The sequence below is a fragment of the Mus caroli genome, unplaced genomic scaffold, assembly GCF_978045245.1.
Source record: "Mus caroli unplaced genomic scaffold, Mus_caroli_1 scaffold_9, whole genome shotgun sequence".
Lineage (NCBI taxonomy): Eukaryota > Metazoa > Chordata > Mammalia > Rodentia > Muridae > Mus > Mus caroli.
Window position 1 is genome coordinate 106414976 of NW_028227264.1, and position 20732 is coordinate 106435707.

General features: G+C 34.9%; 1 protein-coding gene across 29 annotated transcripts in view; it reads left to right on the top strand.

Moving 5' to 3' along the window:
• Positions 1-20732, top strand: part of Ppfia2 (PPFI scaffold protein A2) — a 459906-nt gene that overhangs the window by 374352 nt on the left and 64822 nt on the right. For 20 of the 29 annotated variants that reach the window (XM_085843123.1, XM_085843126.1, XM_085843125.1 and 17 more), the window contains 7 exons: positions 2048-2139; positions 9408-9543; positions 11879-12099; positions 12632-12869; positions 14200-14229; positions 17811-17941; positions 19817-19971. In XM_085843123.1, the coding sequence (XP_085699249.1) occupies positions 2048-2139; positions 9408-9543; positions 11879-12099; positions 12632-12869; positions 14200-14229; positions 17811-17941; positions 19817-19971 (1003 nt within the window). The remainder of the gene's footprint in view (positions 1-2047; positions 2140-9407; positions 9544-11878; positions 12100-12631; positions 12870-14199; positions 14230-17810; positions 17942-19816; positions 19972-20732) is intronic. The other 9 variants (XM_029482321.2, XM_029482326.2, XM_021175010.3 and 6 more) reach the window with 1 other exon arrangement.

Sequence of the window (20732 nt, forward strand, 5' to 3'; positions counted from 1 at the left end):
TCCAAAAAAGTCATACCTCTAACTTTTCCCAAAGAGTTTCACAAACTGGAGCCCAAGCATGCCAACATATGAGTCTATGGGGGAGATTCTCATTAAAAACAGTCTCACTGTGGTGAGAAATGAAATATGAATTTAAAGCCTGTTATTAGTTTATTGGCAGCCTTTCTTTCATTATGGGTCTTCCAATCATAAATGTACCTTACTTATTTATTTATTTACATCTCAATAAACTTTAAATTTTAAGACTATTGGCTTCCTTTATATAATAAATCTCTGCTTATTTCAGTTGTTTTTATTTTATTTATTTATTATTTATTTACTTACTTATTCACTTTACAACCAACTTATTGCCACCCCTCCAAGTGACCTTGCCCCACAATCCTTTGGCCCTCCCCCCCACTGCTTCTTCTCTGAGCAGGTGCCCCCTGCTCCAGTATTCCCAACAACAGTCAAGTCTCTGTGATGCTAGACACATCCTCTCCCACTGAGGCCAGACAAAGCAGACCAGCTAGAAGAACATATCCCACATACAGGCAACATCTTTTGGGATAGCCACATATACCAGTTTTTCCACTCCCACATGAAGACCAGCTGAACATCTGCTACATACATGTGGGGAGCCCTTGGTCCAGCCTGTGTATGTTCGTTCCTTGGTGGTTCAGACTCTGAGAACTCCAAGGGTCCAGGTCCATTGACTCTATTAGTCTTCCTGTGGAATTCCTATCTTCTTCAGGGCCCTCATTCCTTCCTCCAACTTTCCATAAGAGTTCCCAAGCTCCATCCAATGTTTGTCTGTGAGTGTCTACAGATGTAGTCTGTGTCAGTTGCTTGGTGGAGCCTCTCAGAGGACAGCCATGCTAGACTCACGTCTACAAGCATAAAAAAGCATCATCAATAGTAATTGGGGAATTGGTGCTGGCCCATGGGATGGGTCTCAAGTTGGGCACATTATTGGTTGCCCATTCCCTTAGTCTCTGCTCTATCCCCAAGCCCTAAATTTTTTGTAGACAAAATAAAAAAAAAATTTGTTTGAGGGTTCTTGTCGCTATTGCTCCACTAGAATTTCTGCCTGGATACAGGAGATGGCCTCTTAACGTTCACTGTACCCAATACTGTGAGTCACAGCTAAGAATCACCCCCATTGATTCTTGGGTGCCCTTCTTATCCTGGGTCCTTGTCTTGCCCATTTTATTTTACTGATGTGTCCTTCAATCCTGATGGGAAAAAAATGAAATTCTTCACTTTATTGATTAGAGATGTTGAGAGGAACAGAACTGATAAAATAAGAGGCTGTATTAGAATAGCTTACAGTTTGTGGTCCAACTATTCCAACAACGGTTCCTTTACAATGGAAGGTACAAAAATCCAGTGGCTGTTCAGTCACAAGGCTCAAAGTCTCAGCTGGTCTCCAGTACACACTGGAATCCTGAAGAAATAGGCTCCTATGGCAGTGAGAAGGACTTGCCAGGGATGGAGAGAAAGCCCGCAAGGAGCAATCAAGCTTACCTCACCCTCAACTTTTATGTAGGCTGCCGTGAGGAAAGATTGCCCAGATCAAAAATGTATCTTCCTACCTCAAAAATTCTGGATTAAAAGTGGGTCTTCTCACTTCCAATAAATTAATTAAAAAAACAACTTCCTCATAGGTGAAAACAGCACTTGGATTTCAAGTTAATTCCAGGTGTAACCAAGTTCACAAACAAAAGAGTAACCATCACATTCAGTTAATTCATACAGATTAGTTGTTTAATTTAAAACTCGGTGTGATTTGTCCTTTGTATTTGAAGTGGCATATCTATAAGTATTCATGATCTTAATAATCTCACAAATTTGCAAATGTTTAGGATTAATAAATACCAGGTAGTTGATTTCTGTTGTTGACATATTCATAATATAAGGTAAACATAAGTATATTTTCTGATCAATATCCACTGTCTTTTAATAGTATTAAATGATGTTCTCTTTTGAGTATCCATTTATTTGTCATAATGGAATGCCAATACATGGTGTGTGACCATCTTCTGAGTAACTACTTTCTTATTTTTAGGAAAGATTAGCAGAAGAAATCGAGAAGCTGAGGTCTGAACTTGACCAAATGAAAATGAGAACAGGTTCTCTAATTGAACCCACTATATCAAGGTAACATTACATCAAATGTTTATTTTGCTTTCAGCAAGCATCAATGTAAATTTTCTTATATTTTAATGTTTTTTCCATAAAAGGGTCTTATATTTCGCAGTAGATATTGTAATAATGTAAACCAAGACTCAAGTTTCTGAATTCAAATATAATATCCTTATTTAGAATTTCTTTTGGAAGTAATTCTATCACAACATAACTGGAAATCTTTTGTGTTCTGTGTTCAACTCTACAGTGCACAAAAATTCTTTAATGAGAAGTGGGGGTACAAATAAAAATTGCATTGTATTCCAAGAGGATATATTAGCCTTTTCTTTTTTGTTTTTATTAATAATCCTTTACCTTATACTGAAAATATATTTTTCTAATGTAATATATACTGATTATAGTATGGCCCCCTTCCCTTTATGCTTCCCAGATACTCACCACCTTTCCTCCCTCAGAATCCACTCCCTTTTTGACTCTGAACTGCAAAGTAAAAAGGCTTCTAAGCGATAAAAGTATATACTATATTAAGATAAATAGAACAAAGCGAAGAAATGAAATTTAGAAAGCAGACAAAGTGGCACAAGGGATATATATTATATATATATGTAAACACTTATCAGGTGCCTTAATATATACCCTAAGTACCAGTGCATTCTACTTCAGTCTCTCTGAGTTCATGGAGGTACTGAGCCAGTTGATTTTAGAGGGCTTTGTTTTCCAATCATACTCTATCTTCTTTAGTGTTTACACTCTCTCCACCTCCTCTTCTATTGGATTCCCTGAGCCACTAGGGGCAGGACTTATCCCATTTAAAGCTGAGCATTCCAAGGTTATTCATTCTCTGAATATCATCTAGTATCTCTGTTTATTCCCCTCTGCTGTAGGATGAAGCTTGTCTGGTGATGGCTGAACAAGTAACTGGTCGATAGCTATAGAATAACATCATTAGAGTTGCTTTATTGCCATTTCATTTTGTAGAAGAATCGTGTTTGTTTTTACCCTAGGTCAATGGGCTAGCTCTTCTCTGGCTCGTGATCAGTCAAGCAGCATCAGGGTTGGTTTCCATCTCATGGAGTGGCCTTAAGTCATCAAATATTGCTTGGGTATTCCCATAAGCTTTGTTCTACCATTCTCCTAGCATATCCTGTAGGCAAGTTACCAGTGTAGATCAAAGCATTTGTAACTGTGTTGATAGCTACATATTTTCTTCTGTAGTGTGCAGAGTATCTTTCCTGTTCCAAAGATGCTAGCACCAATGTGAAGGCTCTATGTAAGCACCAGTTCAACATCTCCATTTTTAATGAGTTGTACAGGTGGAGTCTTCACATCTAGGGAGTACTGTAAGTTTATGGGAAGAAAGCTATCTACACTACTGGCAACAGCATGAGTTGTTTGTGGGTTCCCCTAGAAACGCTTTGTCTAACCATTCAATGAGATGTAACACAAACCTGTACAGAAAATTTCATTTAATCACAAAAGATGTCGAGCTGGGGTTCTTTCATTTATATCAACTTCACACACACACACACACACACACACACACACACACACACACACACACATGCATGCACATATTGTACTAGGTTTCCAAACTACCCCTCAAGTTGCTCTTAAATGTGGCTGTCTCTCACTACTCCTTCCATCATCATCATCTTCCTCTCTCCTCATTTGATCAAGTTCCCCATTCCCACCCATCCATAACTTTGTATTGAGTATGTTTGTATTCCCCCTAGTCTCTTACTATATACTCATCTTCTCTGGATCTATGGGTTGTATCTTGGTTATCATTGCCTTAAAAGCTAATATCCACATTTAATACATACCATCTTTTTCCTTTCTGTGTCTTGGTTACCTGACTAGGTATAGTTTGTTTGCTAGTTCCATTCCATTTAACAGTGGATTTCATGATTTAATTTTTCTAGCTGCTTGGTAATGTTCCACTGTGTAAATACATCCCATTTCTATTACCCATTCATGTATTAAGGGGCATATAGATGGTTTTCACTTTCTGACTGTTATGAATAGAATAGCAATGTACAAGTTTGAACAAGTGTCTCTGGGTAGGATTAAGCGAAGCATCCTTTGGGCATACGCTCAGTAAAGGTATTGCTGGCTCTTAAGGTAGATTAACTTCCAGTTTTCTTAGAGAATATGGTACTTATTTCCATAGTGGTTGTACAAGTTTGTACTCCCACAAACATTGTAGGATTGTTCATCTTAATCCCCACCTTTGCCAGCATGAGCTGTTACATTTTAAAATTGATTTTTAGCTATACTGAAGGGTTTAAAATGAAATGTCAAAGAAAATTTGATTTGCATCTCCCTAATGGCTGAGAGCTTAGAGCTCACATCTTTATCCACAGCTTTGAAGCAGAGAACAAGCACTGGGAAACACAGGAGTCTTTTGAAACCTAAGTGTCTACACCTAGTGACACATGTCCAACAATCCTTCTCAAGAGTTCTACCAACTGGGAACCATGTATTCAAACACAAGCTGTGTGGCCATTCTCTTTCAGACTATCAGAGTATACATGTGGAGTGAATTGCTGACACAGCCATTCTGAGCTGAGGTTCTTGGGTCCCTCCAGCTGTAGTAGGCTCTACGTGGTACTGTGTGGAAAGCATTTTTTCCAAACTTATACTTAAAGTATTGTGCAGTCCAAAATATTAATAACATAAATAATCATTTTACCAAAAAAAAAGAATGTTGAACATTTAAATTTTTCTTAGCCAATTGAGTTTCTTCTTTAAGAATTCTACGTTCATGTATACACTACATTTTTATTTGGGTTATGATTCTCTTGACACCTAGGTTTTTTAAATTTTTATTTCCTTATATACTTTGGATATTAACCCTCTATTGGATATGTAGCTGGATAGCAAAATATATTTTCACATTTTGTAGCATTGCTTCTTTGTCTGGACATCAGTGTTCTTTGCTATTCAGAATCTTCTCTGTTTCATGAAATCTAATTTATTAATTGTTGATCTTAGACCCTGTACTAATGGTGTTCTTCTGTTTACAAAATATTTCTATGCCAAGTTCAAGGCTACTCCTCACTGTCTCATATAACAGGTTTAGTTCATCTGGTTTTATGTTGAGATCTTTGATCCTTTAAGAGATGAGGTTTTTGCAGGGAGGAAATACGGATCTATTTGGGTTCTTCTATTGTATCCATCAAAATTTACCAAGATCTTTTGTTTTTAGATGTGGTCTTTTTTCAATTTGTATTTTTAGCCTCTTTATCAAAAATCAGTTATCCATAGCTGCATGGATTCTTGTCCAAGCCTTCAATCTGATTCCATTGATGGACCTGTCTGAGTTTTCTTAATTCATTCAACACATAAATATGATAGATCCTTAAAATGACTGAACAAATATCTCCATGTTTTAATAAATTGAAGATTAACATAACAACTAAAATTACTTATGAAAACAAAAAACACTCAGTGGAGTTTATCCAAGCTCATCTGTCCTATCATACCATCATTAGGGCAAGAAGACATGACATGATCACTTAGTAGGTAGATAAATATCAGGATGATAGATAGATACACTTGACAATAATATATGTCTAATTTAGACTTTTCTTATGCTTGTTAAGAGGCAATGAAATTAATTAAGCCGTATATTTTCTAAGAAGCACAGAGGGATAATATATGAAACTTCAAAAACTGTTGCTTTCCAGAACTCAACATTTATTTGTTAAAAATGTTATCTGCACAAGAGCAAAAATGTGTGCCTGCTTTGCTAATATACTGTGTCAGGCACCACATAATCTATCTGACATATAGTATGCTCTTGGTAAAATAAATGGTTACCTAAATTCCATGTTTCAAATGACCAGATAAGTCAAAACTAAGACTTTCCTGCAGGGTAGGCTGGAGAGATAGCTCAGTAGTGTAAGAACATTTATTTCTTCTGCATAGATAAATATTATTTCCCTGGAAACTATGTGGTTGCTTAAAACCATATGTCACTGAGATCTAAAGGAAAAAACTGCCTCTTTTGACTTTCCTTGGTAGCCGGGAACTACACAGGACACATAAATATATGCAGACAAGGCACTCATATATAGTCAATAAAATAAATATTAAAAATTACACTAAACAGTCTTTTACCCTTTTCAGAAGAACTACAAATTAACACAGTATTCAATAGTTGAGTGTTTTTAAAATTAGAGAAATAAAGTTATGTGACCACAAAGATATCAAAAATCATGAATATGACTAAATGTGATGTGTACTTACGAAGTGTGAGAGATATAATAATGAAGATGATGATGAACACAGAGAATAGCTATAGAAATATCATAGGGGTCAATGCATAGAACAATCATTGCCTGATCATATCAAGTATATTCTATTATGTTCAAATGCCATGTCCATATTTTTTTGTATTTGTATTGGGCCCAGATGCTGACAGTCATCCATTGGACGGAGCACAAGGTACCCAATTAAGGAGCCAGAGAAATACCCAGGGAGCTGAAGGGAGTCACTGACACCCCATAGAAGGAGCATCAATATGAACTAACCAATACCCCCAGAGCTCCTTGGAACTATACCACCAATCAAAGAAAACACATGGTGGAACTTATGGCTCTAGCTATATTTGTAGCAGAAGATGGCCTAGTCGGTCATCAATGGAAGGAGACGCCCTTGGTTCTGTGAAGGCTCTATGCCTCAGTATAGAAGAATGCCAGGACCAGGAATGGGAGTGGGTGGGTTGGGGAGCATTACAAGGGGGGAGGGAATAGGGGATTTTTGGAGGGGAAACTAGGAAAGGGGATAACATTTGAAATGTAAATAAAGAAAATATCTGATAAAAAATTAAAATAAATAAAATATCAGTATCTCAGGAAGTAAGTTGTGGGGACAAGACCATATATGTGAGTATCCAGATTCTTACACTTCAGATGGACATGGTTGCTGTTTGTTATGGGGAATAATTTTTCATGTTTTAATTTTCACCTTAGATTTTTCATATATATATATATATATATATATATATATATATATATCCCAGGTTATTGCACAAGCTGTCTAAATGAATTGTACTAGAAAAGGGTTTTATTGCACAGTCATATCATAGGTAAACATTTATAAAAAAATTGATAGTATAGTTACATTGATGATCCATAAAAATCATGGCTTAAATGAATAAAAGATATTTTGTAAAACTTACTTAGAGTTACTAACTCTCTTTTAGTTTATGTGTGAAATGATTTGAAAAATCTAATTAAAATTGGTAGCTATATAGTCTCTGTCTCCTTTTGTTAGAAGACAATATAAAACTGTGACAAAATGTAGAGCAGTAAGCAGTAATTTTTACATGAAGATTGTGTAGTGCTCCTTCTAGATTGGTGTTTGCTCAGAAGTTTTCTCTAAAGATCTATTAATCATGTTTTATTTGCCAGACAGGTATGCACTAGAACTCCAGCTGTGAGTAAGACAGATGTTTCTGAAAAGCAGACAGAAAAATGCTACCTTAGAGACTCTTGCAAAGATAAATTATGAGGAAACTAGAATAGTATGTGATCAGTGGACACTTAAGCTGAAACTCAAAGAGTGCTAGACATAAAAACATTCTAAGAGACTGTTTCAACAGAAACAATAGCAAGTTCGAAGGGACAGAAATGAACTAAAGTGTAAGCTGTTGAGGGACTTGAATGCTGGTTAGTTAAGCTGGGTAGATAAGGATGGAAAGGAGGAAGTAGCTAAAGTGAATCTGCAAACTAGGAAATCTCAAATTATAGAGACTGCAAAGGGACACTGGTGTGTTCTAAACACAATACTTTTGTGTGAGTTTTGATTTGTTCTATAATTTTAAAGTAATATAGAATTCAGGGAAAACAAAACAAAACAAGAAAGCCATTTTCTGAATGGCAAAATCTAATGTCCGACAATCCACCCAAAGAGCAGCCATTGATGATACACACCTATGTTCTTTTGTTAGGTAGTTTGTGAACTAATTTTTTTCCTTTCACTTATTCGCTCAGTAGAACTGATGACGTCTTCACTGTGTGGAAGGCACATCTCTCTGAGTAAATAATGACAATTAAAATGTTTATTCTTTATGTATATGAAATGTAGTGGTCTTCCCAACAGACTAAGATCAAGAGTTGTGCTGACTCTAAGTATGTCTTCGCTAGTTTACTTTTGCATATGACTCATTCACTATACAAGTTGAGTTCCAGTTTATGTTTACCGCTATAAAAATACTGCGTCGTCAGTTTGCAAAATGATTCCCTCATTTCATTCGATCTCATTAAGGATCTGGTAAAACAAGGTCTTCCTTAAGTTATGTCATCATCTCCCACTGTGACTAAGAGCCAGAGCCCATCTAAGTTTTATAAATCTTGACAAATATACAAGTGCTTATCCTAATCTCCAAGTTAGTTAAGGGAGGTGGTAGGATCAACCAGCAGGAGCCTCAAGTTGAACAGAAAACACCTACCGATGATGGATCTGGGATTTCATTTTATAGGACAGCATGAGGTTGTTTTCGTTATCATCGTCATGATTACAGGAATAAATTGAACTTGCTATAAATCTACATACAGACAATGTGCCTGACTCTATATTTTGATTACAGTATAGTTTATTACCGTGTTTATTGAAAATGACTGTGGTGATATTTTCCAATAGTAATTTTCCACCTATTTTATCTCTAAGCAAATTGCAGCATCAAGTGTGATTACCAAGATTTGTTGCCACCTTGAACAATGATTTACTCAAAGCTTAAAATCCTAGCTATTTACAAAAATGAGATTATTCACTGTAAAATGAGCACATTACTGTTTCTCTAAATTGGACAACAGAACACTGCATTAGAAAATGTTAATATATTTCTCATTAATCAATAAAACTTAAAATTTCTGAACTCACAAATTGATACATTTTTCAGTAAGTACAACCTAAAGCCTTTTTGAAAATAGAGAAATATTCAGATACAGACAAATGATGAAAAAAAGAATGTCTAGAATTTAAATCAGTTGGCATTGACTATTAATATTAGCATGTTTCATTGTAGTAAAACATTGAAAATAATAAAAAACAAGGTTATGAGTGTAGTCTAAAATGAAAAAAAAAATGTACCTCACATTCAAGAATAAAAATCTGCTCTATCACCTGATGCATGTGTCCCAAAACCTAACAAGAATAATGCTGTTCTTTCTTGGAGTTTATTTGCTTGAGAGATTCTGCCTCATTGATAATTTAGAAGCAGGTGGTTGCAAATTTATTTTATGAGACTCGATCTTATTGTTTCTGTTTTTCAGAACTCATATAGACACCTCCACTGAGTTGCGGTATTCAGTTGGGTCCCTTGTAGACAGCCAGTCTGATTACAGAACCACTAAAGTAATACGAAGACCAAGGAGAGGCCGCATGGGTGTGCGAAGAGATGAACCAAAGGTGATTGCTTTTCTTTAGTCATTTTAGCTAAAAACAGGATGCAGGATGCTATACTAAATAGAATTTCTACTACACACCTTAATGCCAGCAGTAATTTATGTTAGTTTTGTGCATAGAAAATGATGTATTTTAAAATTACCTAATGTGTTATATATACTAGAGCTTTCCACATATTTATTTATCTGTCATTATAATTTGTGTGCAATTTTTATACCAACTTTAGGAATTATAAGATTTAGGCACTAAAAGTTTTACTGTTCCACCTTATGGGGCTAGCACCCTGATTGATTCAAAACTGGAACTAGATGTAGATAGTAACTGGTAGAGTGTTATGTTATGTTTCCAGACAAATGGGGATTCTATGTACTTGGATTCTTGAGTACTGACATTTATATTTTTCTACAAAATTAAGAAAATGATTTGTTAAAAATTGCTATCTTGAAGCCACCTCTTTAAAAATGCACACAGATTTTTAAAAGTACCTATGAAGACTTATTCAAGATAAACTGTAGTTCTGTTCCTTTATTTCACAACTTATTTTATTTAGTATTATATATATATATATATAAAATGTCCACCACTGCCACTCTCTAATACATCTCCTCCCCTATCTCCTACTCCTTCTCAAACCATGACCTCATCTTTAATCATTGTCACTATGTATGTATGTGCGTATATACAAAGCATCCTGCTGAGTCCATTAGTGCATTATTACAACAGACTCGGGATATCTTTTGTTAAGACAGGGCACCCTCTTTACAGAACATGCAAGAGGTATATATACAATAATGAGGAGGCAAATATGAAAGAATAAATTTTAATTTTATGGAGAATTACATGTATGAATACTACATTTATAACATTTTCCCCTATTCCTTTTTTCCTTCAACTCCTGAGTCACTTGCACTTGTCTCTCAAATTCATGGCACCTTAATTATTATTGACATATACAAATACATGCATTTTATAACTATAGCCTGCTGAGGTATATGGACATGTTTAGGGATGATCTCCTGGGATTGGATAAACCATCAGAACACTTGTCCCAAGAGAAGACTATTCCTCTTTCAGCAGCCATTATTTGCATGTAGCTCTTCTTCAAGGCGCTAGGGCCCTGTGGGATCTTCCCCATCCAGATTGGCATGTCAACTGGTACTGTCAATGGGCAGCTTTTCATTATGCAAATATATTTTTGTGTTTGTTTGAATATGGCTTAAACTTTAGGTCATGTCCCTGTTTAATCATTACAGCTGTATGAGAATTAACAAAGTTCCTCTCTCCCTAAGCATATTTTGTTCATACAACATTTTAAAATTATATTCAAAATTTTATTTTTCCCTTAACAGGATCTTAATGTTTTTGGTTGATAATGTAAATAGGTCACATGTAAATCAATCTGTCACAGTAGTATATAAATAATTGTGGGAAACATGGAAAATTTAAAAGTACAAATAAAGACAAGATAGTCTCAGTTCATCCCTTCTTACTTTAAGAGACATTAATTTATGTTCTTTATAACAAAATATTTCAAAGCACAAATTCTACTTCAGGTCTTTGGTCATTGATTAGATATACCACAAAGCACAATTTTATCTTCTACATAACTCATTTTGAATGGCTATAGCAGTGAAATTATTTATATTGAGAGCATAAAATTCTAGGGCCTTTCTATTGGGATCACAATTTGTAATTGATTTATTGGTTACTCGAAACCCCCAAACAGAAGAGTATTTATATTACCTTTAAAAACGTAAGCCATTAAAATTACCATGTTTGCATTAAAAGGTTATCGAGGTACAATTGAACATGACAGTAGAGATAAAATTATGTTGTTTTCCAATATTGAAAATAATATTTTGTTCAACCTACTAAGTAAATTTTGAAAAGATAATTATTATACAATATGTTACCTAATAATGTTTATGTGCTCATCTTTTAATAGGAAAAGTGCAGGGCTAGTTACTTTAAGAAATGATAATGCTTGAGTTTAAATGAGGATTGTTACATTTAGAAATCTGAAAAAAAAAGTGTTGCAAGTGTGAGAGCTTATAAATAATTGCTATCTTGAAAGCTGTTAGAATAAAAATGAAATGAAAACCTATCATCTCTGTTCCTGCCAAAATATTTAATTTAAGTGAACAATTAATAGCTTGCACCTCATAGGATGTCAAGATAAATTTTATTGAAACATCACATTGAAATATTTCTTCAAAATCTGCATTTGACTGGGCAGCTGTGAAGGCATGCATGTATGTTCTGATGTTGTTGCTGTGGTTATCAATTTTCTGATTAGTTCTGTTAATATGAGTATCTGATTTGTTCGCTCATCATTCAGGTGAAATCCCTTGGGGATCATGAGTGGAACAGAACTCAGCAAATTGGAGTACTAGGAAGCCACCCTTTCGAAAGTGACACGGAAATGTCTGATATTGATGATGATGACAGAGAAACTATTTTTAGCTCAATGGATCTTCTCTCTCCAAGTGGTCATTCGGATGCCCAGACTCTAGCTATGATGCTTCAAGAACAATTGGATGCAATCAACAAAGAAATAAGGTATCAATACTGATTGTGTTAAGAGCTTAGAAAACCTTAATACTTTATATATGTTTCTCAAACTATTAGGCTTAGCATCTCCTGGTGCCTTGATAGATCTTCAGAAAATCAGAAGTGGGATTATAGACTTATACAACCATGTCTACCTTCATGACTTTGAAAACGCAGAGCCAATGAAACATATAGAATGTGTGTCTTATATGAATTATTTCATAGTAGAAATGACAATGTTTTATAATTACCTACTATATACAGAAGAGATTGTTCAGTGGAAAGTTTCATTATGCAACTAAAGGTATAGAATTTGAAATTTCAAGTATACACTATAATAATTTGAAAATAGACTAAAGTGATTTTTCTTAATCATAGTCAATAATTCCATGAAATTTAAAGTTGTTCAACATCAGAAGAAATGGAAAAAATCTTGGTTGGAAATAAAATTTTCACAATACTTAACTGAGTATTTATTACGCGAAATCTAATTGCCATTAAGTGACCTCATAATGAAAGGACCTAATTCTCTATCTTCTAGGCTAATTCAAGAAGAAAAGGAATCTACAGAATTGCGAGCTGAAGAAATTGAGAATAGAGTTGCTAGTGTAAGCTTAGAAGGGCTGAATTTGGCGAGGGTCCATCCAGGTACCTCCATCACTGCCTCTGTTACAGCTTCATCACTGGCCAGTTCATCTCCCCCAAGTGGACACTCAACGCCAAAGCTTACACCAAGAAGCCCTGCCAGGGAAATGGACCGCATGGGAGTGATGACCCTGGTATGATTATGTGTCCAGAGAAACTGGACTTTTTACAGTTGTGCATTCTCTAGCTAACACTACAGGATATTTCCTCTTATGTAGCTTTTTGTGCATTTTATTGATTATTTTACATATTTACATATGTAAATAGTGTGTAAATTTATCACAATAGCCGTTTCTGATAGTTAACATCCTTTATCCATCACATTATGGGTTGAGGGAACAGTACCCATTGACACTGGCAAAACTTTCTCAGAGCCACTAGGAAGGAAGGAATCTGAATACACATCAGAACTTTAAAATTACTGAAAACATGGGTATCTTTTATCAGTTGAAAAGTACATCAGTACCTTTATAAACTTAGATAATAGCAAAAATTATGCACTATAATGCACCAAGATAGTCAAACCATACAGCCCATCACTACTGTAGTTCAGAGGATTCACAGATGGGTAAAACTGCTGCTGATCAACTGCTACATCATCTTAATAATATTTTCAGTACCTTAAAAGCTAGACAACATGGAGGAAATTTCTTGTTCATTCCAATCTGATTTCTTCATATCTTGTGATGGAAAAGAAATGTGTGGTGTCTTTAGCAATAGAAACTTATGAAGTTCTGGTTTGCAGTGAAAAGCATGGACAGTGATTTGTAAACTTTTGGCTGTCTCTAGGACATCAACACCCAGCAACTCAAAGGAAGATAGTCTACACCTGCACTGTGTTTTACTTGGTAACCTATGGTTTCAGGAAAGAGTATCATCCATCTAAAATTCCAATCAAACTTTTCATAGGAATGTATATATGTATTTCAGAAACATGAAATGCTAGGTTTTTACATGATGTTTTCAAACATCCATATGTTATTTATCCATCTACCACCCCTTCCTCTGCTTTCTTTGTCCCACCACCTGATACTACTTCTTTCTGATTCATATCATCTGTTTACCTTATAATAATGAAGTATTTGTGATCACTTAGGTTTGAAATTTTAGTTCATAAAACAGTTTCTGAAAGGAAAATGGCAATTTAAATATCTATGCCAGAAAAGCAGTGTATGCAATCCAGGAAGTCTTTAACGCACAAGAATACTCTATAACCAGCCTCACTGTTTTGTATAAAAATCTATAGTTAGGTGTTCCTTAATCTACATAAAATGTTGTAGAAAAATAATCACTTTGAAACTAATTTGTTTTTGACTACAATTCATTTAATATTAGGATGTATTTAGGAAAGTATGGAATGAAAAATGATAATCACGTTATAGATGCTAGCCAAATTATAACATCATCAAATGCTAATCATTAATTAGTTTTCTTTTATGTCCCTTTTATTACTGCCCTTAACAGCCAAGTGATCTAAGGAAACATCGGAGAAAGGTAATGTAAAAACTTTTAAATGTTTATTAATTGAGCATCATTTTTTCTTTAAAGCACCTAAAATACTATTGTCCAAACTATTTATTAGCATAGAATAGATATTTATGTATTTAGGTGTTGCTGAGTTTTAAGATAAGATTATAACAGCAAATAATTTAAAATAATATTATTTCTGGTTGCTAGGAAAAGATTCAATTATGAGAATTGACTTATATAAGCCACTCATGGTAAAGCAAGATACGTTAAAATCAGTGTTAGAACAGCACTGGTTGTTTTCTTTCCACGGCTGACTGCTTTTCATGTTTCACTTATTTTTACTCAATGATGTGCCATTAGATCTTGGCACACTTATCAAAAAACAACAGTTCTTTACCAAAATTTTCCAAAGAGAACAGGACTCAGTGCACTGAGAAAGCAGCAGGAATATGCAAGAGGCAGAAGCGGGAAGACAACAAAGCTAGGGCTTTTGTTGCTGTTGTTTTGTGTATATGTTGTATGTGTCTGTGTGTGTGTGTGTTTCAGAAAATGAAGAAAAGGCAAGATAAGCAAGTTAAGGATTGATAGAAGTTCAGGTAGCATAGGGTGTCGAACATCTTTTCCTGGGAAATTCAGTCAAGTTATCGTTACATCGGGAGTATAAACATCATCTAGGGAGCATGATTCCTAGAACAAGATCTCAGTTAAATAGGTTTGTATATATAATTACTTACAAAGTAGTTAACTATCTCTACCTATTAGTTAGCCTTGTAAGACACAATCTAACTAGATAACTTAGCCAAGATAGGTACTATAAATTTTAAGACATCAGAACCCACATGGAGGAAGGAAAGAACGAAAAACAAACACATGCAAGTTGTCCTCTGACCTAAAGGAACACAGTGGCACATAGTAGAACATACATACAGAGAGAGAGAGAGAGAGAAAGAGAGAGAGAGAGAGAGAGAGAGAAGAGAGAGAGTTTATATAGAGAAAAGAGTGACCATTTTCTTAATTATGGGATAAAACCAAGATACCAAATATGATATGAAGTCTATATAAAACACAATAAATTTGATTCTGGATATACATGGAAACGATTTCAGATTACAGCTTCCTTCTTGACACTCACAATATTCCAGATGAGGCGATCAGGGGCTGTGGAGATAGTTCAGGCACTGAGAACACCTTCTGTTACTACAGCTTACTGGAGTTTGATTTCTAGCACCCACATGCTGGCTCACAAACACCCAAGGACCTCTACTAGCCTCTGCAGGATTCTGTGCATGCATACAGGCAGAGAAAACACTGATACTTATGGTATAAAAAATAAATTTTGATATCTTGAAATACTGAAAAATATTTGGTAGTTAATATATGTTAAAACACATCTGAATCTAGAAAACATCATTAATTATTTCTTAAATATATGTATGTTACTACTACAAAATTTTAGTTGGTGGGAATTTTTGTGTCTTTTCTTAGCTATGACCTATCTACAAAACTAAGTTTCTCTATATATAATTAGTACATAGAGACAGCTTTACTATACATATATGATGAGGTATATGGATAGAACGTCAACTTAATATTCCCAGTTGGCTCTAAATGATCAAATTCACCTTCAGGTTCATCAGCTTTTGACTTCCTCTACATGCTGTAAATGATCTAACACAATTTTGAATATAGAAAGAAATCTAAGTAATTGATGTTTTAAAAAGTTTGAAAAGAAAAAAAACAAAACAAAGATTGGATGAAAGTCTTTGTAAGGGAAATTGATGACTGCAAAAAAAGATTGCAGGAGGAAAAACTGACCAAAAACTCTTGTGTAAGGACAAAGATTTATTATTTATCAGAATTAATATAAGCATTATATTTATTTTATTGACTGATTGCAAGATCCTTCTACATCAAGGCCTAGGATCTGTTTAGTCTAATGTTTTTGAATAGCTGACACTGGGAAGAGTGTAGTTTGATGGTACATAGAGGTAAATTTTATTTGAAGATGAATCAGGGAGAAAATCGAGAAGCAGAAATGAATCCTCTTAGCAGGAACCATTCAGGAAAGAATTATGGTTAGATCATGAAACTGTGAAAATACTAATAAGCTTGGACTGAATCTGAACTATGCTCAAGCAGGTTAGAACAGATGCAGGCTTAAACATCTTTGATATCATCACTCTGAAGTCATGCTGAAAATAATTATTGAAAACATTCTTCATATAGGGTCATATGGTTGAATGGAGGGAAGGGATTATATTCAGGAGTCTCCATGAATTGTAAGAGTAATCTAAACCAAACAAATAAATGACTGGAAAAATTCAGCATTATGTCCCTAGAATGCATGAAGGCTTCATCATATATAACAACTTCAGTGCCCAGTATACTTAAGGTAGAAATCAGTAAGGCATTTTGCAGTATACAGCTTTAAGTGGGTGCTATAGCCACAGAAGCATGAGAACATGTGTATTTCCAAATTCATATATCAATAGCCAATTTTCCATAACTTTACTCTCTCTACATATGCTGTATGATGCAATGACAACTCTGATTTGTGCCAAAGGATTTGAATAATCATTTTTTATTTCTATTTCCCGAAAACTGAATGCTGTTTTGGAGTTTTTCAGGATTCTGAACAATATTACTCTTTGCTCTCAAACTTCACATATTTTGTGCTTGCTTTCAAATTTTCCCATCAATTGTAGCAAAATTGAACAATTTTTAGGAATTATGTTCTTAGCTGTCATTTGCCTCACTGGAAAAAAAAAACTACATTTCGTATTACCCACAACATGTTTTATTTTGTTTTCTCTGTATAAATGTTTATTGAGCACTCTGACTACGTGTCTTAAACATGCTTACTCTGTGTTTCATTATATTGACTAATGTAGAGCACTTTTTCTGACAAAGCATATTTTATCAACTTGTCTTCCTTCCCCTTTTCCATGTTTGCTTAAGGATGCCTTTGCTGTAAGACCCTTACTAGGCATAACTTCTTTTCTTGAATACATTTCCTGAAATGTGTCCAGGTCCTTTTGTAGAGAGCATCCATCCAGGGAATGGCAGTGCGGCTCAGAGGCATCCTTGCCTAATGTGAGAGGTGCTGGGTTTATATATATTATTGAAAATAAAATGTGTGTCCACGAATGGCAAGAATAGTTTTCTGGGGCTGGAGAGATGGCTCAGTGGTTAAGAGCACCGACTGCTCTTCCAAAGGTCCTGAGTTCAAGTCCCAGCAACCACATGGTGGCTCACAACCATCCGTAATGAAACACCCTCTTCTGGTGCGTCTAAAGACAGCTACAGTGTACTTAGATATAATAATAAATAAATATTTTTTAAAAAAAGAATAGTTTCCTATGGATATATGACCTTTTTACCCTCAAACCACATTTCTAGGTAATAGCTCATTAGTTTCAAGATATATCAGCTTTAATCTTAAATAGATATGAAGATCATACCTTTACTAATAAGAGCTTGCCTGTGTAAGACATGTATGTCTGTGTTAGAATCACTCTAGTATCCTTACCTTAATGTGTCTTCCTTTGAGGCACTTTCATTTGGACTTATAATTAGCTCACTGAATGTATGGCTCCTATTTCTAGATTGCAGTGGTGGAAGAAGATGGACGGGAAGATAAAGCCACAATTAAATGTGAGACTTCTCCTCCCCCAACACCCAGAGCCGTCAGAATGACTCACACCTTACCTTCTTCCTACCACAATGATGCCCGGAGGTAAGGCTCAAGCAGTGCACACATTAAATACTTCCTTCCCCAAATTCTTTGTCTTTCTTCACAATTACCAAATAAATTATTTGATAACTTAGATAAAAATAAGACTCAAGGAGGACTCAGTTGTTAAGAGTGCTTACTGCTTTTGCAGAGGACCAGAGTCTGCTTCCAAGCACCTGCTTCCCAGCACCTACTTTGGACAGCTCCTCAGTGCATAGACCTTTAGCTCCAAGGGATCCAGTAGCCTCTAATACCATCTGCAGACACCTGTACTCATGTGCAAGAGACTCACATACAGATATACATATATAAATAATTAAAAATAAATTTATGTACATAATTTTGACTTGAAATATAATTTTTCATCATGCTCTTTTCCTGTTTTTCCTGTTTTTCCCTTTTCCGTATCTCTTGTAAATTACCGGTCATGTATCACTTTTACTTTTGAAATTAGCAAGCCAATACATTTTTGTCTTTGTGTTCTGTTACCAGCCTAGTAGAGAATAAGAATTGCTCTTCTGTATGAAGAAGACATTTTCTATTAAGTTTATGACTAGTGATAAATAATTATATTATTTGTAGGAAAAGATTACAAATTTTTATTGTATTATATTGTGTTGCATTTTTTTATTATAAGAGGAATTAAGGTCTGGAAAGTCTACCCCTGGGCCTCATTTATTGTATATCCTGTGCTACTGAATTGATTCAAAATCCTCAGATAAAAAGGTCTTAGCATGAGAATGAACACTGACCACAATTTAAGAAAACATACTGAGAGAGTATTTTACATTGCTATATAATTCTTCATCCAAATCCCATTCTATCCAAATGTCTAAAACTTTCAAATTGATTTTAATAATCATAGCGTAATTATATCTCAGTATTCACTTTAAATCTTACACACCAGCCTTCTCTTTGGTTATCAGTTGCAGCCACACACCCGAACACGAACAGAATTCTGTAAAGATCACTGCATTTTCTAATGATTACCTTCATGAGAAATGATTATTGAAAAATATGACTTCTTTGCACATAGGCATTTATATCTATTAGGTTGATTTCAATTACTGCTTTCAAACAAATGTACATTTTTATTCCTCACAAGCAGAGGATTATATTTTCATATGTGAAAAACTCTTTCTTTATAAAGATTAGGGTATAGAAACTCAGAACACATAGGATTAGTAAAGTTAAAAATTGTATAGATGAGCAATATATCGCAATATCTAGTGAACATGTTGTATTAAAACATTGCCAGACATATTGATCAAAATTGAAAACTGACCAACCATGTAGAAGTCGTTTCAGTTTGCCATGCAACAAAAGTATTATCTTATTGATAGCTGTAGATCAGGAAGAAGGTGTTGAACATTTCTAAAGTTTTGCTTTTAGATCCCAATAAGATGTCATTTATAGTAAGTGAATTAGTCTCAATGTGTGATAAGGAAAGAAAAGATGGCTAAAATGATCACCCATAAAGACAAGGGTTAAATTAGCAGCTTCATTTTTGCAATTAACAAATTGACATGGGTTATTCTGTTTAAATTTTTAAAAATGTGAAAAAATAATGAATTGTAAGTTCAACAAAAATATATTAAACATACAGTTATTAAATTGAGCTGAGGTGGTAGTTTTACGGTGTACAGGAATAAAAGTTGTTTGGAACAAAATGAGTTTCACTTCTATTCAAAATTTGGAGACCCAAGGAACCAAGGAAGATACGTTTCAATAACGTAGAGAAAGGTGCGAAGAAAAGTGGAAAAATCACTTTCAACATCTACTTACTCCTTCTTTTGTCGCTTATAAAAGATAGAAACCTTGTGTACTCTGTGGATAGTGCATCGAAATGAACAGTCTTTCCTCTTTTGTGTTTTGAAGCAGTTTATCTGCCTCTCTTGAGCCAGACAGTCTTGGGCTTGGCAGTGCCAATAGCAGCCAAGATTCTCTCCACAAAGCCCCCAAGAAGAAAGGAATCAAGTCTTCAATCGGGCGCTTGTTTGGTAAAAAAGAGAAGGCTCGACTCGGGCAGCTTCGTAAGTATGGGGTTTTGCTTTTCTCCTACTACTTGAATTTGTCCCTTCTGAGTCTCCCCATATTTCATTTCTCACCTGCAAGTTCCTTTTCTTAAGGAGTGAGCTTTTAGTTTAGTTAACTTTGTTAAGTCAGTTTAGCTAACTAAGGCTAAATAAAAAGCCGGAGTGTATTAATGCTTATTTAATGAAATCACACTAACACTGTGAATCAAGTGTTATTATTGTCATGCATATTCTATTGTCGAGGAAACAATGTCTTAGTGATTTTCCTAAGAAAGGCCACCATAAAAGGAGCTAGTGAGATGGCTCAGTTGATAAGATACCAAACTTGCAGTTATAAGCACTTGAGTTCAGATTGCCAGAGCATATGTAAAAGTCAGTCTGACAGTACATATATGTAACTCCAACGCTGGTAGGGTTAAAGATAGGGGGATTCTTGGCACTTACTGGGCAGCCATACTAAATACATCAGTGACCCTTATGTTCATTGGGTGACTCACAATACAAAGATAAGGTGGAGAATGATTAAGGAAGATACCCACAAGCACACGCATGTGCATGGCCACACATACACACCAATATATCCATGCCAATCCCCATGAATTCCCATGCCATCCCTACAAGAGCATGCATAGACATGTTATATACATACACAAAAGGACCAGGCAAAAGAAATAGAAGAATATGCTGTCACTTAGAGCATGTAAGAATATAAAATCTTAATTATGTGAATTTAAAATATTTTTTGGCAGAAAAGTGAT